Source organism: Sturnira hondurensis, unplaced genomic scaffold (assembly GCF_014824575.4).
Source record: "Sturnira hondurensis isolate 20B ecotype Veracruz unplaced genomic scaffold, ASM1482457v3 Scaffold0009087, whole genome shotgun sequence".
Taxonomy (NCBI): domain Eukaryota; kingdom Metazoa; phylum Chordata; class Mammalia; order Chiroptera; family Phyllostomidae; genus Sturnira; species Sturnira hondurensis.
The window spans coordinates 491,392-517,018 of record NW_028081718.1 but is presented as its reverse complement, the minus strand read 5'-3'; the positions used below and the strand labels follow the sequence as shown (position 1 = coordinate 517,018).

General features: G+C 46.7%; 1 protein-coding gene across 4 annotated transcripts in view; it reads right to left on the bottom strand.

Annotated features, from left to right (window-relative positions):
- Positions 1-5,287: 5,287 nt before the first annotated feature.
- Positions 5,288-25,627, bottom strand: part of ELAVL1 (ELAV like RNA binding protein 1) — a 48,761-nt gene continuing 28,421 nt past the window's right edge. For 3 of the 4 annotated variants that reach the window (XM_037056598.1, XM_037056597.1, XM_037056599.1), the window contains 2 exons: positions 21,455-21,680; positions 13,825-18,621 (listed from right to left, as the gene is read on the bottom strand). In XM_037056598.1, the coding sequence (XP_036912493.1) occupies positions 18,297-18,621; positions 21,455-21,680 (551 nt within the window). In that variant the 3' untranslated portion in view covers positions 13,825-18,296. Of the gene's footprint in view, positions 5,464-13,824; positions 18,622-21,454; positions 21,681-25,627 lie in introns of those variants that run through there. The other variant, XM_037056600.1, reaches the window with a different exon arrangement.

The window sequence follows — 25,627 nt, the reverse complement described above, 5'->3', positions numbered from 1 at the left end:
GTATGCTCTCATACTTTCTGTATGTCAGGAATCTGGGTGCCTTGCAAGCTTGTCCTCTGGCTCAGGGTGTCCTACAAGCTTGCTTGCAATCAAGGTGTCATGTGGGGCTGTAATTTTCTCAAGTCCCAACTGAGGCAAGTTCTGCTCCAAGATCAGTCACGTAGCTATTGACAGATTCAGTTCCTTGCCAGCTGTTCACTGAAGGGCCTCAGTTTCTCATCGACTGTTGTGGCCATCCTTAGTTCTTTGCCACATGGGCATACAGCAGCTTCCAACATGGCAGCTCGCTTCTATCAAGTGTGCAAGAGGGGGCCAGCAAGATAGAGCCAGTCTTCTGTGACCTAATCTTGGATGTGAAAACCCTTCACAATTGCCATACTTTGTAAGTTAAAATGGGCTCACTAGGTCCTGCCTATTCTCAAGGAGACAGGATCAGACAAGAGCATGAATATAGATAGGAAGGCTGCACCCCCACCCACACTCTTCATGTGGCCTGGGGCTTGCGAGGCTTGGGGCCCAAGGATAACTCCAGCTTTTCTCATACTTGTACCATAAAGAACCTGGTACATGGACAACTTCTCTTTGTGCTAGAAGTTTCTTTCTTGGTCTATATGTGTTACCATTTTTTATTATTGTTCCTTGAAAATTTAAGGAGCCTCACATTACCTGTGATTAGTCACATCGACAGCATGTAATCCTAATAAAATGTGATGTGATGAGAAGGGCCCTTCACCCATGGTGTCTTCCTCCCCAAACCCATCACCCCTTCTAAATGTGAGGAAAGCCTCAGGCAGGGGGGCTCAGCTGCCAGGGATTCTGTATAATTCCTGACCAGTCCTCCTCCTGGGTGTCAAGGTCGTCAAAAACAAAGAAAGCCTGAGAGAGTATCTCAGCCAAGAGGAGCCAAAGGAGACATGACATCAATGTGTCATGGGAAGTTCTGGGGTAAAGAAAGGACACCAGGGAAGTTTTTAGGAAATCTGAATAAGTTATGAACTTCAGTTCACGATAATGTAACTGTATTGGTTTGTTGATTATAACAAAATCCTGTACTAATCTGTTAAAATTAGGGGAAATGGCATAGGGTATATGTGAACTATGTACCACCTGTATAATTTTTCTGTAAATCTAACTTCTAAAATAAAATGGCTTATTTTTTAAAAGGCCTACTTATTACTTATAAGATATAAATTTTGGCATACAGATTAATTATCTTACTAATGATAACATTTGCATCCTCTGTCATTTACATCCTCTGTCATTTACATCCTCTGTCTATGTTATAAATAGATGGATAAGTTTAATGTATTCATCTTACTAAACAGTACTGGAGTCTTAATATAGGCATTAATGTAAAAAGCAATTAATGACCATTCTTTTTTCATATAAAACTTTATTTTTTAGGACAATTTTAGGTTCACAGCAAAATCGAATATAAAGTACAGAGGGTTCACTAGGTCCTGCCTGTTCTCAAGGAGACAGGATCAGACAAGAGCATGAATATAGACAAGAGCATGAATTTTTACTGAAATTACATGAATTGTAGACTTCCAACATGCCCTCTGCCCCCTTAGTCTGATGCACTACCAACATGGCAGGCACCAGAGTGATGCATTTGTTATAATGGGTGAACCTGCATTGACATGTCATCACCCAAGTCCAAGTTCACATTAGGGTCACCCTTGCTGTTGTACTATTCTATGGAGTTCAACTACTGTTTAATAACATACCCATCATATAGAGTAGTTTCATAACCCCCAAAATCCTGTGTTCTGTCTATTCATCCCTCTCTACCACCCAATCCCTAGTGACCACTGATCTTTTCGCTGTCTCCAGTTTTGCCTTTTCCTGAATGTCATAGAATTGGAATCCTACAATATGTAGCCTTTTCAGATTGGCTTCTTTCACTTAGTAACATGCATTTAAGTTTCTTCTATATCTTTTCATGGCTGACAGCTCATTTATTTTTGGTGCTAAATAGTATTCCATTGTCTGGATGTTCCAAAGTTTATTTCCATTGACCTGTTGGGGAACATTGTGGTTGCTTTCAACTTTTGGTAATTATGAATAAAGTTGCTATAAGCATCCACATGTAGGTTTTTGAATAAATTTTCACTTCACTGGGATTAGTACCAAGGAGTGCAATTGCTGGATCAATTAATTTTTTTATACACTCAGAGTGCCACAGGATAATATTCAATTCTCACTGTAATTATATTTCTGTCAATTTCATCTATTCCTAACATTTTTTCATTTGGTTATTAAATTGTATGAAGCATGTGAGGTTTAATAAGGCCAGGTATCTACTTATACTGTAATACTTATCATTATATAAACAGATTCTTCTTTTCAACCAAAATATTTTTCTAGTATTAATATTTCTAACCAAATAATCTTAACAGTAATGTTACCATCAAACCATCAGAGACTCTTGGCCAGAGTCTCCCCCACTGGCCAAGATGGTGTCAGAGGGAGGTTCTTACACTGAGTGCACAAAAAGCTAGTGAGATAACTGGATAGGAAAATGCCCACCTCCCACTTCAAGTACCAGATTGGAGATGAGACCAGGGGAAGGCAGGCACATGTGCCATAGAAGTCAAAATGGTACAGGGGGAGGTGCTGGACCAGAGAGGCCTGTCAGTCTGGTTGGGAGGTGGATCCACCTAAAGCATGTGAAAGTTTGAGAAGTTGACTGGTCATTTTGAGAAAGCACCTGGTACTTCCCACACCCAAGCTAACATAACCCCAGGGGAATAAAAAAGCTCTCTTGCTTGTGACCTGCACTTGCTTGGTGCACTTTCCTGTTCTCTCTGTGCCATGTGGCCTTAGCATTCAGGTGGTCTCCAGGAGGGAAGCTCACTCTCTCACCCACCTGTTGATGCTCTCGCCCATGTGTTCATGTGCCGTCTTCTCTGGGAGCACATGACCATGATGTGGCTCCAGCAGCCACATGGCCCATGGCTGCACAGGCTCCACACACAGGCTCTAGGGGGGGAGCCTGAAGTAAACAACAGCCAGGAACAAGCTAAGCCACCTGGATGGGAGCTAAGATCACTTAGCAGCCTCCTACGGGCTCCAAAGGACTGTACTTTAAAATGGAGCAGGGGCTCTGGACACAGGCTTCTGTGTTGGTCTTGCTGAGGATGAATGGACTATTTTCCATGGCAGAAAGAGGAGATGGTCTCTGAGAATCCACCATTCTCCCAGCTCACGCAGCACCTGAATAAAACCTCATTCCTTCTGCACCAGCATCTGCCTCACAAGACTGGTTTTTGTGCTGCCAGGCAGCTCTCCATTTTTATTCAATTACAATAATAGCTACAACTTATTGAGCTTTTACTATGCCAGGCAGTGTACCAAGTGCCTGTTTAGCTAGGCCCCTTGTGGCTACAGAGAACCTGAATGAGGGAGACGGGCATCTAGCCATGTAGCTAGGCCTTGTGGGCAGAACTGGACAGTCCCTCTGGCTTCATGGAGACTGATCGAGACACAGCCACATCCTCAGCAGAAGAAGTCTGTTGCCTCCAGTCTAAGGCTGTCCCTGCTCCTCTTCTCTCAAGTCCCATGTGGAAGCCCTAACCCCCAGCACCTCAGAATGTGACTGTATTTGGAGACAGGGTGCTTAAAGAGATAATCAAGTTAAAATGAGTTCATTAGGGTGGGCCCTAATCCAATATGACTGGTGTCTTAATAAGAAGAGGAGATGAGGACAAAGACACACACAGAGGGCAGACCATGTGAGGACATGAGGAAGATGGCCATCCAAGGCCAAGGAGAAAGGCCTCAGGAGAAACCAACCCTGCTAACACCTTGATCTTGGACTTCCAGAGCTGTGAAAGAATCCACGTCCATTGTGTAAGCTGCCCTGTCTTTGGGATTTTGTTAGGGCAGCCTCTGCACACTCACAGAACAGGCCCTCTGCAGCTCCACTTGGGTTCAGAGGCCCTGCCCAATCCCAGCTTTTGTTGCCCACAGGCCTTGCCATCTGTCTGCCTTCTGTGTGGCTTCTTTCCCACTCGGCTCCCTCTTCTCCCCAGGCTGTCTCTCCTCTGTCTCCTGCTCTCTTTCTGGAGGTATAATAATAGTGCTGCACCTCCTCTGTTCCGAAAGCAGTGTCTCATTTAGCTCCATCCCACAGCCCTTTGAGGTGGGTGCTATTATTAGTCTGCTCATACAGACAGGCACCCAAAGATGGCAGAGGGGAAGGAAGTTGCTCACAGTCACACCGCTAGTGTCAGAGAATCTGGTTGGTCCTGGCTAGGGCAGAGCCTTGGCCAGGTCTCAGCATAGGCTCTGGCCAAAGGCTGTGTGTGGGAAGGGTGGTGTGGAAGCTGAGGCCATGCATATGGCAGCCACTGAATCCTGCTCAAATCCGAGAAGTCAGCAGCATTAGTCCCCATTTCCTAGGCAAGGTGGTGAGGGCCTCCAGGGGCTATGCCACTCAAGTGCTGCAAAAGGGGAAGTCAAAGGCATCTGAGAGGCTGTAAGGGCAGCTGGACTCTGCAAGGCTTTGCTCGTGAAGGGAGTGCTCCAGTAGGGCATTGGGGAAAATGTCCCAGGGCTAAGCTGCTCACAAGGCTCTTTGGACAATCTGCCCTTTTAAGGAGCCAGGCTACAACAGAATGAAATGCCTCGTCCCTCTGACACCTGTGGGTCACTCTGACACCTGTGGGTGAAGTGCTCTTGCTGCAGACACTTCCTCAACAAGAGAAATGCTGCTGGAGGCTCAGCAGCCCTCTTGTCAGCACAGAGCTGGGGAAGTATGTGCAAGAGTAATAATTATTTCTCAAAGATTCACAAGTCTCTGTAACTGGACTCAGATCACGGTGAGGGGTGGGGGTGGGGGTGAACCCACTGGGAACAAAGGGATTGAGAAACTTCGTACTCCCCCTTGGATCCCTTCTGAAACCTAAGCACCCACCCCTTGCCTCACCCCTTCTCCCTTCCCTCAACAATGAAGATGCTCAGACTCCAGACTCTCTTAAGATGGATGACAATTAGTCCTCCCATCTTCTTGAGCTAGGCCTTCTTGATCAACAAACCTTCCCTTGTTCCAGACTTTGTTCTCTTGTGTATTGACCATTCTATTAAAGCATCAGGCACACAAACCCTGGGCCCATAACAAGGCCTAACCTCTTAGCAGCGCTGAATTATCTACCTAACCACAATATTTTGAGGTTAGCCCTTTCAAATATTTCTATTTATCTTAAAATTAGAAGGAAATACATATAATTTAGCCTAAATTATATTAATCTCTAGGCCAACTCAGCTGTAAAATGTAATTTTTAATTTTTTTAAATGGAGGAGGGGACTCATGAAGGCAGAAGTGCCTGGGGCCCATGGAAGTCACCATGGGGTGTGCTTTTAGCACGTTTCTTGGGCCTTTTCATGCTAGGGTCTGTCTCCTCAGCCTTAGGTGTCATTATCAACTCCTCTTCTGTTGCCATGTCCTGGGAAGGGAAGCTGGGATTGGGAAAAAGAGAAAAAAACAGTGGGACCAAAAGATATTTGCACACCTTTGTTAACGGTAGCATTATTCATAATAGCCAAATGGTAGAAGCAACATGAGTCCATCAACAGATGATAGATAAGCAAAATGTGGCCTGTCCTTACAATGGAATAATATTAAGCTACAATAAAGAATGAAGCCACTTTACGTGGTACAATATGGGTGAACCTAAAAACATTTTCTAAATGAAATAAACCAACAACATTTTCCCTCTATTTTTTAAAAAATTGGTTTTATGGAGGAAGGGGGATAGAGAAACATTAATTTGTTGTTCCACTTATTTAAGCATTCACTGGTTGATTCTTGTATGTGCCCTAACTGGGGATTGAACCTGCAAACATAGTGTAGGGGGATGAGGCTCTAACCAACTGAGCAACCTGGCCAGAGCTTAGCCAACAACTTCGCAAATGCACGGAGCTCTATGGGCAGAGAACCATTCCCAGAGAGCTCTCAGCACCCGGGTGGGTTTAATAGACAGATCCCATGGCCTCTCCCCCAGCTTAAACTACCTTATGCTATAGATTGGTAGGTTTGCTTGAATGGCAGAGTATTTCTGGAGGGTCACACTCAGGCAGTGCTAGGGAGGAGAGCTGGGTGGCTAGAAAACCCAACAGAGGGGAAGTCTGGCTTGTGTGAATCATTCCACAGGCTCTGGAGCACAGGTGCTATTCCTGGCTATCTGGCCCCTGGCCCCAGAGTGATGGGGCAGAGGGTGAGGACTTCAAGTGTGACAGCCTGATGGCAGAGGTGGTTAGGAGGGGCAGCTTGAATTGGTCAGTCTACACATAGAAGGCCTGCTTCTTGGCAAGTCTCTATGTACTGGACACCCTCGGGAGGGGCTGTCCCTCAGGGCCAGCAAGACCCCAAGATATCAAAGCCTCAGAATACAGAAAATAAAAGACCTGGTTAACATGCAAAGAGAAGGAGCAGCCCAGCTAAGGATCCAACAGGCTGGATGGTGACTGGGGCCTGAAAGTCACCATCCCAATGAGAAATGGCAGATCTAAGATATGGAGGAAGTGGGGAGTTGGGAGGCCCCCACCCCCCTAGGACCCAGCCTTTGAGTGTTGTCTGGGAGGGGCTGAGGACACTGTTGGTACCCAGACAGGGCTCTGCCTCTGGTGTGTCCTCCTGGCCTCTGGTACATTCAGTTACTGATGGATGTCTGCCCTTCCCACAAGACCAGTGCTTCTCCAATGGTCTGTAGCGAAAGAGCAAGTTTTGGATTTTGCCCCTTTAAAAATTTCTAATCTATTGAGAAACAACATGTGGTTCCCTGTACATCCAGTGCCTTCAACACCATCCTAATTGGTTGAGAACCGGGGCAAGGAGATTAGTCAACTGAGGATGTAGAGACAATGTCAAATCGCTTTACATCCTTCTAAACACTGCCACTGGAAGCCTGTACCTCTCTTAGTGGGGAAGACTGTGAGCAGGGCACCACTGCAAGGACAGGGATGGTGTCGTTCCAGCTGGTCTTTGTGCTTTCAGAGCTGGCACACAGGTGACTGTAAAGGGTTGAATTTTGTCCTCATAAATGTGTATGTTACAGTCCTAACCCCCAGAGCCTCAGAATGAGAGCTGCTTGAGGAATAGGTTCATTGCAGATGTAATTACTTAAGACAAAGTCACACTGGAGTGGGGAGAGCCCCCAAACCAATCTGACTGGTGTTCTTGTGAAAAAGGGAAACTGGGACACAGACATAGGAAAGATGCCATCTGAAGATGAAGGCAGAGGTCTGGGTGAGGCTACCAGAACTGTAAGATGCCAAATTCCCATGCTAGCAAATAAATACATAGATCTGTTGAGAGTCCACAGTCTGCTCAGCAGGCCAAAACACTAAAGAGGGATGCCCCAGAAGCTCAGCACCCATGAATGGGACAACTGGTCTACCGTGCATGTTAGACACTTGGCAGGAAGCCCCTAAGAAGATTTTTGGGTTTTGTTTCCCCCCCAAATATATTTTATTGATTATGTTATTACAGTTGTCCCATTTCCCCCCTTCATTCCCCTCCACCCTGCACACCCCCTCCCACCCACATTCCCCCCTTAAGTTCTTTAGCTTTTACATTTCCCATACTATTCTTGCCCTCCCCCTGTCTATTTTCTGCCTGCCATCTATGCTACTTATTCTCTGTACCTTTCCCCCCTCTCCTCCTCCCACTCCCCTGTTGCCAACCCTTTATGTTATCTCCATTTCTGTGGTTCTGTTCCTGTTCTAGTTGTTTCCTTTGTTTTTATTTTAGGTGTGGTTGTTAGTAATTGTGAGTTTGCTACCATTTTAGTACACATTTTTTATCTTCGTTTTCTTAGATAAGTTCCTTTAACATTTCATATAATAAGGGCTTGGTGATGATGAACTCCTTGAACTTGACCTTATCTGAGAAGCACCTTATCTGCCCTTCCATTCTAAATGAAAGCTTTGCTAGATAGAGTAATCTTGGATGTAGGTCTTTGGATTTCATGACTTGGAATACTTCTTTCCAGCCCCTTCTTGCCTGTAAGGTCTCTTGAGAAATCAGCTGACAGTCTGATGGGAACTTCTTTGTAGGTTACTATCTCCTTATTTCTTGCTGCTTCTAGGATTCTCTCCTTCATTTTCATCTTGGCTAATGTAATTATGTGTCTTGGTGTATTCCTCTTTAGGTCCACCTTCTTTGGGACTCTCTGAGCTTCCAGGACTTCCTGAAAGTCTATTTCCTTTGCCAGATTGGAGAAATTCTCCTTTATTATTTGTTCAAATAACTTTTCCACTTGTTGCTCTTCCCCTTCCCCTTCTGGTACCCCTACAATTTGGATGTTGGAACGTTTAAAGATGTCCTGGAGGTTCCTAAGCCTCTCCTCGTTTTTGAATTCTTGTTTCTTCATCCTTTTCTGTTTGGTTGGTTGTTTCTTCCTTCTGGTCCACTCCATTGATTTGAGACCCAGTTTTCTTTCCATCACTATTGGTTTCCTATGCATTTCCCTTCGTTTCACTTATTTTAGCCTTCATTTGTTCATCTAATTTGTTACTAAAATCAACCAGTTCTGTTGAGTATCCTGATCACCAGTGTTTTGAACTGTGCATCTGATAGGTTGGCTATCTCTTTGTTGCTTAGAAGTATTGGCTCTGAGCTGGGGCTTTGAGCTGTTTTTCTGATTGAGCCATAATGTTTTGGTCTGTTTGCACCTGTTTACATATGAGGGGTGGAGCCTTAGGTGTCCACCAGGGCAGGGCAACCCAAGTCTCTGGGTTGTGACACTGTATGTCGGGGCAGGGTCAGAGAGGGAAAAAAAAATGGTGCTTTGCTCCGCTCTCTGTTGCACCTCAGCCTCTTCCACTGCTTCCCCCAAGCAAATTGGGCCTTTCTGATACTGATTCCCATGTGGGTGGGCTTGTGTGCGTTCTGGGACCCTGTGGGTTTCTCCAACAAACTTTCCTGTGAGGGTGGGAGTCTCTCAACCCCCACAAGTGTTTTCAATCGGTGTTTTGAGGCTTTATTTCCCAGTGCTAGGACCCTGGGTTGCACGATCTGTCTCACTCCCTAGTTACTGTGCGCGAATGTGGGACTGCTGCCGGGTCAGCCAGCCACCTTCCTTGCACACGGTGCCCCGCTTCTCAATCACCGCCTTGCTGGGTCTGCCTGTTGACACCCGACACCCAGGGTCTGCCCGGTGCCTCCTTGCTCACCCGTTGCCGCCTTGTGCACTCGGGGTACCTTGCGAGCCGGTGTCATCACTTCCTGTGCTATGACCCCTCTCCACTCGGCCTCTCTCCACCTGGCTGCCTGACTGTGCCCTGCCTACCGGTCTGGATGAATGTGTCTATTTTAACTCCTTGCTTGTCAGACTTCCATACAGTTTAATTTTCTTTCAGTTTTGGTTGTTACTTTTTTTCTGAATTGTTGTTGTCCTTTTTTTGGTTGTTCAAGGAGGCACAGTGTGTCTACCTACACTTCCATCTTGGCCGGAAGTCCTCTTTTTAATTGAAGTGAAATTCACCTAACAGAAAGTTTATTTTAAAGTACAGAATTCAGTGGCCTTTCATACATTCACAATGTTGTGCAACCACCACCCTGTCTAGTCCAAAACATCTTCATCCCTCTCAAAGAAATCTCTGTATCCATTAAGCAGTTGCTCCCTGTTCCCTCCCACCACCCCCAGCCTCTGGCAAGGTCTGATCTACTTTCACCTGAGCGGATCACACACTGTGTGGCCTTTTAAGTCTGGCTTCTCTCACTGAACACCATGTTCTCTAGGTTTATGCACACTGTAGTGTGAGAGAGCTTCATTCCTTTTCATGGCTGAATAATATTCCAGTGTGTCGACAGACTGGCCTAAAATGTTTTACACAGTGAATATGTGTGGACCAAGTAAGAGAATGGTTGGAAGGATAGAGACAGAGGACAAGTGAGCTGTGGGAACACAGAACAAGTGGCCCAGGCCCTGAAGCCCTCTGAAGGGCAGGAGTCTGGTGGGGAGTCTACAGTTAGTCACAGGAGTATGGAGGAGGGACATGGGGAGCGTGATATGGCAGGGTGGTGGTAATGGGTGAGGAAAGCAAGCTCTGTCTGAGAGTAAGAACAAGAGGAGTGTGGGGCTGCTGGCAAGGGATATGCAGGTAGCAGACAGATAGCCACCAGGGGACAGACATGGTGCTAGGTAGTGAAAAGGCAGATCTAGAAAGTTGGGAGCAGTTCTGGATGTATGGCCCAAAGGGAACTGACTCTCTTGGGACCTACAGGGGCTTAGGACCAGGGCTGAGCTGCTCCCCTCTCCAGACCAACTGAGGCAGAGCTCCCCCTGTAAGTTTGGAGGGGCAACACCCAGACCATGGTAGGATGGAAGGCAGGATTCTGCCCTTGGAACACCATCACCAACCATCTTGCTTTTCTTTATTCCAGGTGTAGCTGGCCAGTGAATTCACTGTAGATTTTCACACACATAGATCTGGACCAGAACTGCCCAGTGCTGTAAACACCAGCTGTGGACAGCAGGTTTCTCTCCACCTGAGCATCAAGAGCAAGGAGTCTTGGCTGCACTGGGAAGTTTCCGGCTGCATGCAACAGCTGGTATAAAAAACAGCCAACTAGGGCAATGTTGGTCCCTGGGGTGGCCACCTAGGCAAAGGACCCATGCAGACACACAAGGTCCCAGCTCACTTTTATGCTCTGCCATTGCTGTCTTGAAATTCTTATTAATTTTTTAAATAATTTGATTCTTAATTGTGATAAAATACATATAACATACAATTTACCATTGTAACTCTTTTTAACTGTACAGCTCTGTGGAATTAAGTACATTCATGTTGTTGTACAACCATCCCCACCATCCACCTCCAGATCTTTTTCATCTTCCTGAACTGACATTGTCTCCATGAAACACTAGCTCCCCCTTCCCCTCCCCCAGCCCCTGGCTCCCACCATCTGCTCTGTCTCTATGGGACTGACTCCTCTAGGGACCTCCTGGGAGTGGAATCACACAGTATTTATTCTTTTGTAACTGCTTATTTCACTGAGCATAATGTCCTCAAGATTCATCCATGTTGTAGTGTAGGTCAGAATTTCCTTCCTTTTTAAAAGAGGCTGGATAATAATCCATTATATGAACGGATGACACTTTATCTAAAACTCTTAATTTTGAAAATGGGCCCCATAAATTATGTAGCCTAACCTGCTGGCCTGTTACACTAAATATGCCCTACCTGCCTGCTTGGAGGACATCTAGAAGTGACTTGGACAGTCATGGCCTCCTCCTTCCCTGGTCCCTCTCCACTGTTGTCCTTGACATGCTGTCCACACCTCCCGGTGTGACTGTGGGATTTCTAAGAATGTAACTTGCATGACAAAGAGGAGAGGGAGCAGGGAGGTAAGGGGGGGCTCAAAGGGCCTGAGAAAGAGGTAGGAGAGGGAAGGTGGTGCTTTATACATGTTGCTCTTTAAATTAAAAATGTGCCCTGGCCGATGGCTCAATTAGTTGGAGCATCGTCAGTACACCAAGTTTGTGGGCTCAATCCCCAGTCAGGGGTGAATGAGAGGCAACCAATAGATGTTTCTCTCTTACATCGATGCTTCTCTCTCTCTCTCAGCCCCCTTCTTCTCGATCTAAAATCAGTTTTCTAAAAAAAACATGTCCTTGGGTGAGGATCAAAAAATTAAAAAATGAGAATAGCTTGTGAAACACTACAATTTTATTTTTTCTTCAGTCACAGAAGCAGATGAGTGGAATGTTTTAGGATTAAAAAAATTACCAGAAAAAAAGAAAATCAGAAAACCTATTTACAAAGCATAGTAAAGGTTTGAGTTTGTTTTTCTGTGGGTCTGAGCCCCATTTGACTCCACAACCAACCTTCCTCTGGATTTCACTTTCACTCTGTGCGGTGCTTGGACCTTGCTACCTCCTTCTCCTGACACATCCCTTTCAAAGATTCTGTTATTTATTCACTTTTCATCTTTACCTTGAAACAGCTGCACTGTGGCCAATTTGCTCATCACCCCCACCTGACATTCTCCATCAGGGCATACACCATCACCAGACACCCTGTAAAAACCTTTTAACATGTCATTGCCCCCTCCTGGCCCTAGCCCAGCAGGTGGAATTTAAGCAGAAAGAACGAGCAAAGAGACAAGGCCACTTTCAGCAGGGGCAACAGCCCTCGGAGGAAATGAGTACCAGGTCCTCTTCACCCTTGGCATGAATGACCCTGGCATTCAAGGCCCACTCCCCCAACCCCTCCACCTCTCCTTCCTCAGCCCTGCCTGTAGGGGAGACTTTCTAACCTTTGAGAGACACCCTGGCTGCAGCCTCCTCCCCATGGAAAGGCCTGCACACCTTGTAGATTGTGCTAAAAAATTATTGAAGTTAAACCAAAAAACCCCAAAGACCTAGGGACAGAGGGGTCAGACCCTAAGAGCCTCCAACATGAAAGAAAACATACTGTTCTGGGCAGTCAGTGCCACCTGGCCCAGGACTCAGCTTCTCTGGGCTTGGAACTCAGAAGCCGTCCGGAGCACTGCAGGGGAGATGGGGTAACAAGGCTTTGCTAAAACCACACCCACTTGAAGCACCCTCTTAAACCTCTTGCTTCTCAAAGTGGGTCCCTGGAGTATGGGCCCTGCCTGGGGCTTATTAGGAATGCAGAGTCTCAGGCTTACCCCAGACATGCCGAAGATGAATCTGCTTTACACTGCCATCCTCCTCCCGCCCGGGGGAAGAATGATGCACTGCATGCAGAGAAGCCCTGCTCCCTGACCCATTGGAAAGGGCTGGCACCCAGGTCCCTTCTCCTCAGTGCAAAAGTGAGATGACATCTGAGACTCCCTACACCCAAGGAGATGCCCAGAAACCTCAGGAGTCCCAGCTGGAGGCCCTGAGCCAGCCTGTGGGTCTGAGCACGCAAGACAACCTGAAGCACCTCCTGCTGGAGTGTGCTGCTTCTTTCCCAGGCAGGATGGACCTGTCCTCTATGACAGACACAGACTGGACATTCTGAGGCTTCCCTAGAAGTCATGGACTGTTTAGCCAGATCTGGAGAAAGGAAGATGAACAAAAGCTACAGAAGACACACAGACACACACAAAAGAAAACCCTGAGACTTTAGAAGAGGCCCATGTACGGGTTCCAGGGGAGCCCACAGGCCGTGGGGCAGCGTCGGGCTTGCTACTCTCTGTGGACCCCAACCTCACTTCTGGGTGCTTCTTGGATTGAGGGCAGCTGTGGTAAGTGTAGTACCTATTTGATCTAGTCTCCTTTTCAAAGAATCCTGTGGGATGGGTGTTATGGATCCCATTTCAGATGGGGACACTGAGGCTTGCTTGGACAGTCAGTGTCTTGCCCCCAGTGCACACTGGGGAGAGGGCAGAGCCAGGATTCAAACCTAAGTCTGTTGTACTCCATCCTGTCTCCAGGTCAGAATTTGCTTTCCCATCATGGAAGATTGGTGTCAGAAGACAACTCAGAATGGCCATTTGGCTTGGGTGTGAGGAGCAGAAGGACAGAAAACTCCCAGGGACAATGCAGGAGGCCCAAGAATATTTGAACGTGGAGAAGAGGGGCCTGTGAGTCTCAGGGGAGGTGGAAAAACCTGGGCAGAGGTAGAGGTCCATGGGAGAGCTGGTCAAAGAGCAAGTCACAGTGCCTTCCCCACAGCACTTCCAGTTGGGTGGTCCAAGGATCCCTCTCTACTTGCATGGGCTAAGGCCATGCCTGGCACACAGGGAGACCTTGGCAGATGGTAGCCCACGCTTACCTAGGAGGAAGGCACCCATAGCCTCGGCTGGCGCTCTGTCGGCGCTGGATGCTGACACGGTGCACACCATCACCCTACACCACCGCGTCTCAATGACCCCACTTCATTTATTACCAAAATATCGCAGAATTCCAGTCATAGTCACATACAGGGCTTAACACAAACCTGATACCTGTGGAGAGAACTAGGTATTCGGACAATTGAATGTTTGGAATTGTTAACACCCCAAACCATTATCACTCTGTACTCCAAAAATAAGCTTTGAGAGCTTTGGAAACTGAATTAAAATGTCTACACAGCTATGAACAATTGTTTAATAAAACTTTTTTATGTTTCCATTACATGTAAATATATCAATTTGGCATCTCTATAAAAACTCTGAAAATGGTGCAAAAGTTTCATTCTCTTCGAGAAAGCCATTGACAAAAAATATTCACACTTCACTAAAATTTTGAAAAATGGTCTTCTTTCAAAGCTTCTTTATTAATCTGAAATCTTCTGAATTATCAAAATCTAGGTTTGCTTTTTCCTCTTAAAACACTAAAGAACATTTATGCACAAGGATAAAAAAGCAAATGGGGGGATGGAAAACTGAGAAGGGCTTCCCCCCCCTGAAAACTAAAAAAAAAAAAAAAAAAAAAGCTAGTTACATAAGCATCCTCACAATAACACAGTGGGCTTCGTTTTATTGTTGACTTTGGACAGCAGTGTCACACTTTATTGAAAACAAACCCATGTAAAAACAAAGTTAAAATGAAAAATGGTATCTGAAAAATAAATTACTTTATATAAAACAAATCAGTAACTTAAAACACCAATGTACAAAATGTCTACCCACCTACTGTACACAACACGGGGATCAGCCAGTGGAGCCCCCGCCCCCAGAGCGAGCCGCTGTGAACAGAACATTGCCTGTGAAGAGGGTGGTCCTGACCGACGGACAACCCTTCTCTCGGGTGGGGGGGTGGGGTGCAGTGCAGCCCTCTCCAAGCCACTGCTCGGACCATTGGTTAGCCAAAGATAGATCCTGGCAGTGACTTACAAGTATTTTCTTTTTAAAAAATGACTAAGCAGAAAACAACTATGTTACCAAAAAGTTGTGGAAAAGTAGCCGCTACAATCATTAGAGGTCAGGGGCGAATCAAAAGGTTTAGAACCTTCAACCCTGCGGAAGACCTGGTATTCAGGGTCTACTGCTACTGTCAAGAAGGGTCCATTCTCAAGGCCAGGCACCATAAAGCACTGGCGACTTCCGTAGGTGGCTGGCCTGGGGATCTGATGAATGGGAGGGAGGTAGGTGCCTTAGGTCCTGGGAAGATGGGAGGAAGTTCAGGTGCAGGGCTGGCGTGGGGGGGTGGGCACCTTATTCTTATTCTTTTTTATCCAACCTAGGAAGGCTGCAAAAAGCAGAGGAAAAAAAAATCAGGCTGAATCAGATGTGAAACAGAACTGCTAGGTAATGCTACCTTTGATTTTCAAGCTCAACAGCAGCCTTAGGTCAAAGGCCCTCATTTGGAGGTAAGCCAGAATAAGGTACTGCCAATCACTGTCACAGGGTCCCTCTACTTGTCTGACCCGGCAGGTCCCTCTCAGCTGCCTGGTGCAGTGTCTCAAAGATGGTTTCCAGCACTGACACCAAGTGTGCACTCTCAAAGGGTAAGGTAGCTCTTTGACAGGGAAAGACTCGTCTGAATAAATAGGCAGAGCCCACCCAACACCATCTGCTGATGAGAGGCACAGCCAGTGCAGAAAAATCACGGCCTAGCATGTTACACTGAAAGCTAAAGAAAGGCAGAGCCAAGGGTGAAAAATGGGCAACTCCACTAGAACCAGGTTCACAAATCCAGAGCTGCTTAGCCTATGACTATTAGGATAGTTACACAGGCCCAGAGAATTCAATCAGAGCCTCTGGTATTTATGTACCAAACCAAACTTCCGATAAATTAACTTTATCTACTCTTAATTCTTTTTCATCAAATTCCCAAATATGAGCATTCATTTTGTGAAATACAAATATGATTGATCTATGTAAAAGTTTTTAAATGGTTTCTTTCAGACTGTGACTTTAAAAAAAATGGCTCTTCCTTTTGCAAACAAGCCTGGTTAAGACACAATGAACTTTATGGACACAGGACTAGCATCTGGTACCTGGGTGGGGATGACAGTTGCTTTTCAGGAGAAACATGTCAAAAGCAGAATCCTGCCACACATCTGCACACCCAAACTCCCAAAGAAACACAATGGGGTTTTAGCCAGAAGGCTGTGCAGAGAGTGATGGGGTGACCACATAACGTGAGAATTCAACTGACCTGAGAACCTTCAGGCAGTTTTCAAAGGCTCACATGCACTTCACATCTCCTCCTCATCTAAACTGGCATCAGAACCATCAATATGGTTCAAATAAAAGGGAGGGTGGAAAGAAGCTGGGGTGCTGGCTGTGGGCCCAGCATCATTTCAGAGAGAAGGCTGACAGGAATGTGTGTCGATGAGGAGGTTTGAGAGTCAGTTTCAGAAGTGGGACTCTCACCTCTGAGAGGGTGATGGCTCAGGGCCGCACAGCCTGAAAGGCACACTTTTCCAGAAAAACATCCCACTCCCAGGGTGAAGAGCACTCTGGGGCAACACAGCAGGGACCCTCCTTGAGTTGGGTTCTAGGAGGAAGCATGCCAGCTACCTTTGACTCAGGACCTGGAAAATTATGTTGGAGGGAGGCAGCCCTCCATGGCACAGGCCAACTTATGAGACGAAGCCCCAAGGTATGAACTTGGCCTTTAGTAGAAAAAGAACATAGCAACTTCTTATATGTGGGAGGATAATGCAAGCAGCTGGCAACCCCTCAACAAGGTACGAGGGTAACAGGGCAGGGACAAGCAGCCTTAAATTTACCAAGGGCTTCTCAGAACACTAATCTGGCCCCCCCAATAAATAAATAAATAAACAAACAAACAGACAGACAGACAGACAGACAAGTAGATAAATAATGCTGCAATTCCATGATCTCAGTAACTAAAAAAACAGCCTATCATTATGTGTTTTAGTCTCATGTCAAGTTAAAAACTGCTGGTACTAAGTTATCTTGTTTTTTATTCTCCCTGTACACTAGTTATTCATAAAAATCAGATTGTGCTCTGAGAAGTTGCCTGGAGAGTGGCCCTGGCTGCTTCTCAGGCCCTCTCTTGCACTCTCCCAGCTGGCTCCCCATTTTAAAAAACACCCACCTGAAACTGCACAGTCCCACATCACAGATTTGTAGCTACTTTGTCTTGAGGCAAGACTTTGTTTCTTAAGGTCTTATACATCCTCCCTGAATGCTAAGCTATCTGTACCTCACCTAGCCAAAAAGAAAGAAAAGGTAAAATAAAAAACAAAACAAAATTTGAGCAAAACAAAATCAAATTTAATGGTCTTAAATGCAAAAGTAAAAACAAAAAACACAAAAAAGCAAAAGAAAATTAACAGAACAGAACAACCCAAAATGTCAAAGCAATTATGAAGAGAACTTTGAGGGTTAATCTTTAAAACTACAAATCAAAAGGTTTTTTGTTAATAGATAATTGGCAAGAAGTACTTTTCTGCTGAGTGTTCATATGAAAGCAAAGTTTCAAAACAAAATCCAACTAAAACAGAAAAGGCTAGCACTCACAAGAAGGGATGCGAGAAATACAATGCTCAAATGTTTGTGTTATTAAAAATAGAGCTATCTTAAGCATCCGAGCTATGTTAAATGCTCTCGGAAACTGGAGAAATGGCTGTGAACAACAGTATCTGATGTGTGGGGCGCAGTGCATGCAATGTGTGGGCAGGGACTCAGGGTGTCAGAGCAGCAACACATCTTCCGGCATGCCTGGGCTTAGATCTGACTCAGGAATATATGGAGTTTCCCTGAAACTCTTTGGTCCGTTCCCACTGATGCCTGGGCTTAGGAAACACTGTGTCCTCCTCTGGGGGGTCTGGCCTGGCATTCAGCCCCCTTCCCTGGTGGTAGCCACCATGGATGAGCCCAAGATCGATGCCAGGACCAGTCGGCAGAGCCCGGGGCTGAGTGAAGAGGGGGTGGCAATGGGACCTGCTTAGGGAAGCAATTTCATGTCAACCAAAGCAGAAATCGCTTAAAATGTTGAAGCAGTTGAGAACGTACACTCAGCATCTGTCTAACATCTTTAGATTAAAAGTGAAAACTAAAAGGTCGTTTCTTTTTTTTTTTATCCAGTTTGTGGAGACACCGAATGAAACGGGTGTTAGACAGTCTCAGGAGTTAAAGCATGCTTCAGTTTCACCACATCCCGAGGGACTGGGGAGTCAACGCAGGCTACTCAGATGTCTGTTTAATATATATTTTAAAGGAAATAACTTAGGAAACTTAAAGTTGGTCTACCATTGTGGGATTTCAAACATTTGAACATGTTGGTTGCATCTCAGAGTATAAAAACCTTTTCACTTCTCATATAGACTAAGACAAACACTTGTGAAAATTGGCGCAAAATGAGTTGTACACTAACAAAAAAATTTCAACTTCTTCACTCTGAATTATCTATTCCGTACAAAAAAGCATGAGTGAGTTATTTGTGAGATTTGTTGGTTTTGAAGGAAACCTGTAATATTTTGTCCCCCAGGCGGTAGCCGTTCAGGCTTGCTATGGCCATCGCGGCTTCTTCATAGTTTGTCATGGTCACAAAACCAAAGCCTTTGCACTTGTTGGTGTTGAAGTCGCGAATCACTTTCACATTGGTGACGGCGCCAAAGGGGCCAAACATCTGCCAGAGGATTCCCTCATCAGCATCTTGACCAAGGTTGTAGATGAAGATGCACCAGCCCGAAGACGCGTTGCCTGGGACATTGACACCAGAAAGCCCACTCATGTGATCTACACCCATAGGGGAGAACCTAGCAAACAGAGAGCACAGCATTCAGGTCAAGGTCAAGGTCAGTGTGGGCTGGGGCGCCAACACCACTGGGGGAACAGACAGGGAGCCACAGGACTGGCTCAGGCCCTTCCCTCTCTCCTCAGCCAGGAGTGGAATCCCAAGGCTGGCACACCCCACCAGGCACCAACAAGGTTTCTTCTTTGTAACTGAGAGGAATTCAGTAGGGTGACTGAGGGAGGCAGCTGATTCTGAGGAGGGACACTTGTTGCATCTGGAAGGTCAGAGACTCAACCGATTTCACTCAGAGTGTTGGCCTGTCAGTGGCTGACCAGCTGCTCCCTCCCCCCCTCCCACAGTGTGTGTGGCTGGGGGTTCCTATTAGTCATTTTCATACTTCCCACATTCCAAATGATGGAAGATTCTTCACATCCTCTGAGGGGCTCTTACACCCTCAGACTGCCCTGGAGGAAACGCTTTCCTCATACTCCATGTGTATGTGCTGGCGGGGCCTGCATCTTTTTCTTTTCTTTTTCCAAATTTTGTACCTTCCCTGGTCATGACCTGCCATCTCCAAGGGCTCACAGCTGAGCAGTGTCTGGTCACACATGCCCCTGTAGGGGAGCACTGCCGGCACAGGGAAACTCCTTGCTAAAGCTCTGGGCACCTTCTGTGGCTGGTTCATAACAGCCCAGAAGGGCCAGGGGCCAAAGTGCAGAGTCATTGAACTGTACCAAGAATGTATTCAAAGTGACATGTTTAGTTACATCAAACTAAACCTACCAGTGTGTGGCCACTGCAACAAGAATTGAGGCAGACAACAAAACTGTTAATGAAGCTATGTGGCCCTCTAGGTGGTTTACAAATTAAAAGGTCATACAGTCTCAAGTCAATTTAAGAAGATCCGAAAGTGCAGCATCTGTGAAGCCACACACGCAAATGGAGCAGTACTGCCCACTCCAAAACAAAGTGGGGCTTCGAGCTGTAGGGCTTATCTAGGGAAGAGTGGGCCCTTTCAAGAGCCACTAAACAGACTCATCCTCTGACCAGACATGACCCTAGGCAGGGTGACCAGCCCGAGATACAACCAAAGCAAAAGGGTTGTATTCAACACAGGTACTGAAGAATCCAGATACATCGTTTGCCATAGTTTTGACTTGGCAAGAATAATTTTAAACAGCCACACCAGAATGTCTGAATTGATTCAGTAACTTTGGTAGCTTGTCAGTTATCTCGAGTCTGTCTGGGATGATAGTGAGACCCCAACAGCACTGAAATGGGGGTGGGAAAAAGGCACCCAGCCTATTCTCAATGAGAACTGGAAAGGGGTTCCCACTTTAAAAGTACCCCCTTTCCTCTAAGTTTTGTAGGGTCCCAAATACAGACCTGACTTACAACCTCTTTATGTAGCAATTACAGTGCCAACAATTTCATGTAATATTTTCCTGCCTTTTACTGACATGGTTCTCATTCTTATGAACCATTGTTAATCAGTTTTTCTCCTCCTAACTGGAGCGGATTCCTTTCATCCTGAGACTATGTTCCCTGATGGCACGAAAGGATGGCTGACTTTCCTTATCCGGGGCTCTCCTCAATGTGAAAAGAACAGAGGCACTCTCTACTCTTCTAGGTTTTTCTCTCACTGGCTCTTATCTTAGTCTGCCTTCTGTGGTGAGTTTTCCCTCCCCTCTCCTTCCCCCTACCCCACCCCAGCATGTCCTCTGTCTCTTTCTGCTCTGCTCCTCCGGCAGTCATGACCCCTTGCCTGACTGGCCAGCAGCCCGGCTCCTCTGGCCTCCCCTTTCTTTTATACTCCTTGTTGCTGTGACCAATCCTTCCTCTCCTCCTCTGGCTGCCCCTGGTTTTCCAGTTACCTTGCCCAACAGGCAGGGAGATGGGCTGCGCTATCTGACTTCCAAACTAGCTCTACCTCCAGATTTGCTTCTGCCCAAGGACACTCACCCTGGAGGTGGGTGAGCTCTGGAGCCTGAGGTAGCTGAGAACTCTGGCTTAGAGGCTGTGAAAATGACACCTTGCTAAATGGCATCTGTAGAATTGGGCAGGGCTTTGTCCAACCTCACTGCCTAAAAAAAAGATGGGAAACCTGTCGAGTTGCAGAGAAAAATCCTTAACATACCTGAGTAAGCCTTGATGCCACTTCTTAAAGCCCTGACAAAAACCAAATGGCCCCTCAGTGGAGATGGCTGTGACTGGCAACGGCTAATACACCTGATCCTGGAGGCCAGGTTACTGACTCGAACTGTCCCTGTTCTACTAGGTCCTGGCAACTGGAATCATTTCAGCTCTATGATGGAGCTTTTAAACAGAGGCTGTATAGTGTGCAGACACCACAATAACTCCACAAGGTACGTGGGTGAGCAAGGGCTGCCTTAGGGCTGATGATCAAATTGTCTAAAGACCCTTTAAAAACTCTGGAAGGAGAACAGCTCTCACTTGGCATACCTAAGGCTGCATCTTTTTCTCACGGAGGTAGAATAATCTTTTATCCTCACAGCCCCTCCCTCTTGCCACTAGAAACCACATGCTGGAATGCTGTCACCCGCTCTCCCAGTAGCTTCTGGGAGCTGGCACCATCTTGCAGATTCCAATCAAAGACAACACTTGGTTGAAAAGATGTGGCTTTTGTACAGATAGATACCTTTATGATGGAGACCAGGACTTGGAGACATGAAATAATTCTGAGTACAGCCCTCCGATGAGATCAGTCAGGCACACCCAGTGCTTCCCACTGCATGCAGCTACCCAGCCATTGGGACTCTAACAGCTTTCAGAGCACTCGGGCCATGGTGGAAAGAAGCTGGTAGGTAGCTGAGAGCACTGCCCTCCTGACCCACCTGAATCTCTGTGCCTGGTGATGCACGGGGCCTCCAAACCGTCTAGCTGGCGAGTGGTAGAGCTGGGAGAGCAGGGCCATGTTTTTGTTCTGGTTGGGGTTGGCTGCAAACTTCACTGTAATGGGCTCGGAGGAACCTGGGGGTTTATGACCATTGAAACTGGTAATTGCCTCTTCTGCTTCCGAACGTTTGTCAAACCGGATAAACGCAACCCCTCTGGACAAACCTTTTTAACAAACCAACAAAAATGGAGTTAGGGTGAAAAATGCAAGAATTTTTTAAAAACTGAAAAGCAAAAGTCAAGTCAGTCAGTCTACTGTGGTTCAAAATGGATGCCTGGTTAATGAGATAAACAAAAATTAAACCTAAATATGGAAACAAATGAACAAATTAAAAAAAATGACTAATAAAAGATTAAGGTTTCAGACTTTCTTTTGAGTTTCTTGGTGCCAAAAGGTATTTTGATGACAGACATCCCAAAGAGACAGCCACATTAGAAGCAATCACACTCCCCACCCTGTCACTATTTCAACACTAGGTGCCCACTGCAGTGTGGGACCCCAGAAGGGCTGGGTGTGAGGAACACTGCCTGGACTCTGGGCCCTGCCCTGCCCACCCTGTCCTGCCAGCACGCCCAAGAAGCCACAGTGCTTCTGAAGGCCTGTTGTGAAGTAGTGAACAAGGAGCAACCTGGCCTCGCAGCCCAGACAGGCCTTCATAGCCTGCTGTCCTTCCAGCAGCCTGACAGAATCCCTAGTTATGTGGTGCCCAGCTTGTCCTTCCCCTTCATCCTTGTGGGTGTGGGGTCCCAGGAATCAAGCCTCATCTGAACAGACCTTTCCTGCCATGACCTCCCTCACCACTGTGTGGTCCTGGGACCTCCTGGGCCCTGAACTGCTCTCAGAATCAAGTGAAGCCACTTACTCTTTCCCCCTAAACTACACAGGCACACATTGCAGTGCCACAGCCCCTACAGGCCCCTGGCAGGTTAGGAGTCACTGCCTTAGGCCCACTCCATACATGGTCCTGTTCCTGCATGGGATGGGCCAGGGCCCCCCTGGCATGGCTTCCATCTGCCTCAGGGGGCACCCTCCCTGGCTGCCTAGGCTGAAGCACTGTAAGTAAACCCTGAGTCCCTTGGCACAGCAGGAATGTGCCCAGGCTGCCTGAGGTCCAAGGCCCAAATGCTAAAAGCGGTGTCTGAACAGTTGGCATGAGTGAGAGACTGGAAAAAATCAGTGGGAAAGGGCTCAGCTGCCCGCATCTCCCTATCCACCCATATTTTGGGTCTTGGGGGCAGATCTTGGCCCTTGGAGAACTCAAGGAACTCAAGCTAGGATGAGGGAATCTGGAGCCACAGAAGAACCTGGCTACTTCTCTTGAAGAGAAGGAATGGGGATCAAGTGTGAAGGTCCAAGTGTAGTGGAGAGATGACAGTGAGGGCCAGTCTGAGGGTGATGTTGCTGGGCTGGAGTTATGGGTGTCACTGGTGGGGTGGCTGCAGTTGACAGCCCTATCCTAGATACTCATCATGGCTGTAGTCACAGGCTGTCATAAGTCACATTTTCTTCTCTAGACAAAGGCTTTTAGCATGTGGTGAATGAAACTGATGAAACCAGGAAAGCCCTGGCTGGTGAGGCTTAGTAGGTTGGGCACTGTCCTTCAAACCAAAAAGTTGCAGGTTTGAATTCCGGCCAGGGCACATGCCTGGGTTGTGGGTTTGGTCCCCAGCTGGGTCACGTGCAAGAGGCAACCACACATTGGTTTCCCTCTTTCTCTTTCCCTTCCTCTCCCCTTTTATTGACTCTCTAGAATCAATAAAGAAAAATAAAGTAAAACAAAAAACCCCATTCTAGTACCTCTCCTCACTATTTCCCACAGAGGGGCACAGAGTGATGACTCAGGAACATCTTAGTGGGGTGCTGAGATGACAAAAATCACTGCAAGACATGGTTGACCCCACATTTGGGCCTGACTTGGATGTGGCACCGTGGGCCCTACTGAAGCACACAGTGAACAGTCAGGGACCCTGGCACCAGGATTTCTTTGTTGACAACTGTAACCTGCAGTGGACAGCCCATGGTGTGTCCTAAGGCACACACTAACGCTCTCACCGGGAAGCTTCCCCGACCCCTAGCACAGAGCCCAGGGGGCCATTCGGCAGTTCCCAGCAGCCTTCAGGCTGCCTCCAGCAGTGGCTCCCTAGCTCCTTAAACGTAGCTTTCACACTCGAACAGGCAGACACTCACTGAGTTAGTGAGGTCAGACCAGGCAACTCACATGCATGCCCCAGGAAATTCTAGAACTTGAGTTTATTTTTCAATTTCAATTAAAAAGAATACCTAAAAATGCTCTTTTTATTTGGTCTTGAAGGGCATGAAAAACAGTTTAGACAGATGGAAACCTGAACAAAATCTACCTATAGGCAAAAGATGCTGAAAGCTGGAGCTGGCTGGCTCCGATAAGGAGACAGCTTCATTCTACTTATAAAGACCTCAAGATCAAGCAGAGAGAAAGTGTGTGTGCAAGTGGGACTTTCCTGTTTGGTTTTGTCAAATGGCTTTCAAATGAAAACTTACAGAGTGCAATGGACAAAACCTGAGAAAGAGAAAGAAAATGTTATTCTAAAAACATAAAAATAGTGGGCCTGCGAACCAAAGAACTGTGGTTCAATTCCCAGTCAGGGCACATGCCTGAGTTGCAGGCCAGTTCCCAGTGGGGGAACCACGAGAGGCAAGCACACATTGATATTTCTCTCCCTAAGCCTTCCTCTCTAAAGATAAATAAATAAAATTAAAAAAATAAGTAAAGAAAAATAAAGAAAAAAGAAAATGTTAGTTAACGCAAGGGGATGTTAATTCACCTATTTGGTGAATGTACATATACTTTTGAAGATAGCTTTGTGATTTTTTTTCCTTCTAGAGTTTTTTTAAACTGTTTTTTTATTTAGTTATTTTTAGAGGGAGGGAGAAAGACAGGGAGGGAAACATTGATAAGAAAGAAACATCAATAGGTTGCCTCTCACACGTGCCCCTACTGGGACCAAATCCACAACCCAAGCACGTGCTCTGATCCGGAGTCCCTTTGTGGGATGACATCCAACCAACTGAGCCACACGGGTCAGAACCCTCTAGTGTTTTTCGGAATTAAGAGCGGAAACCAATAAATGGCACAATCTCCAGATGAATAAAGTATAAAGTTCACAATTAAAATGGATGAAGTAGTAAAGAAATAAAAAAAATTTAAGTTCTATGAGTTCAGGTTGTAAGATTTCTTAAGAGAGCTTCCCCATTTCAATAATAAAAAGCATTGTCATGTGAAGGAAAACCAGCCTGCCACGCAGTCCTCTGCCACAGCCCCCAGTGGGCTCCATGGAGCACCGACAGAGCAGCTCTGGGTGGGTGGCCTACTCTAGAGCAGAGGGAAGAAGGGGAGCCTGTAGCCCGAGGGGGCTCACCTTTCTACTTTCTAATTCCACCCCCAGGTCAGAAAGCAGAGCTGGAGGAGGGAACCCCTCATCCCTCCCTTCCCTTCCCTCTTCTCCTCTTTTGGGGATTCCACAACAGAGAAACGTGTGGGGTGGGGACTCCCATCCTTTCATTGAAGGCAAAGGCTGGCAGGGAAGCCTGAGGGAGAGAGAGGATGCAGGACGCCACCCTGAGGTCACAGCTGAGCCTGGAGGGCAACTCTGGTTGCCCCTTAACACTCTAGGAGACAGAAATCTTACAGAGGGAAAGGAGGCAAGTTTCCCAGCAAATGGTTGAGGGAGCTGTCTACAAAAGGAACATAAAAACTAGGGGGCCGGGAGAAGTCTCCTCAAAGTGGCTGGACTCCAGCTCCAGAGAGCAAGGCTGTGCTCGGCAGAGCTGGACAGAGACCTGCAGAGGCAAAGCTGGGATCGTGTGAGTTAGAGAAACAGGGCTGTGGGGGCAGAAGGTGGGCCTCTGGCAGACGATTCTATATAGGTGGGGCTTGGAATCCTACGTGCACTGACCAGCTGACTGCACCATTCCCTCTCAAAGGGGGCTTTAGGAACCAAAGGAAATTTATCTGGTGCAGGCCAGAGGGGTTCATCCCAAGTAAATAGTGTCTTTACCTGACACCTACCCTCTACCTTAGAGCAAAGGGGTAGAATAAAGGAGGCAATATGGGTGGGGTATGGCCCATATCCCT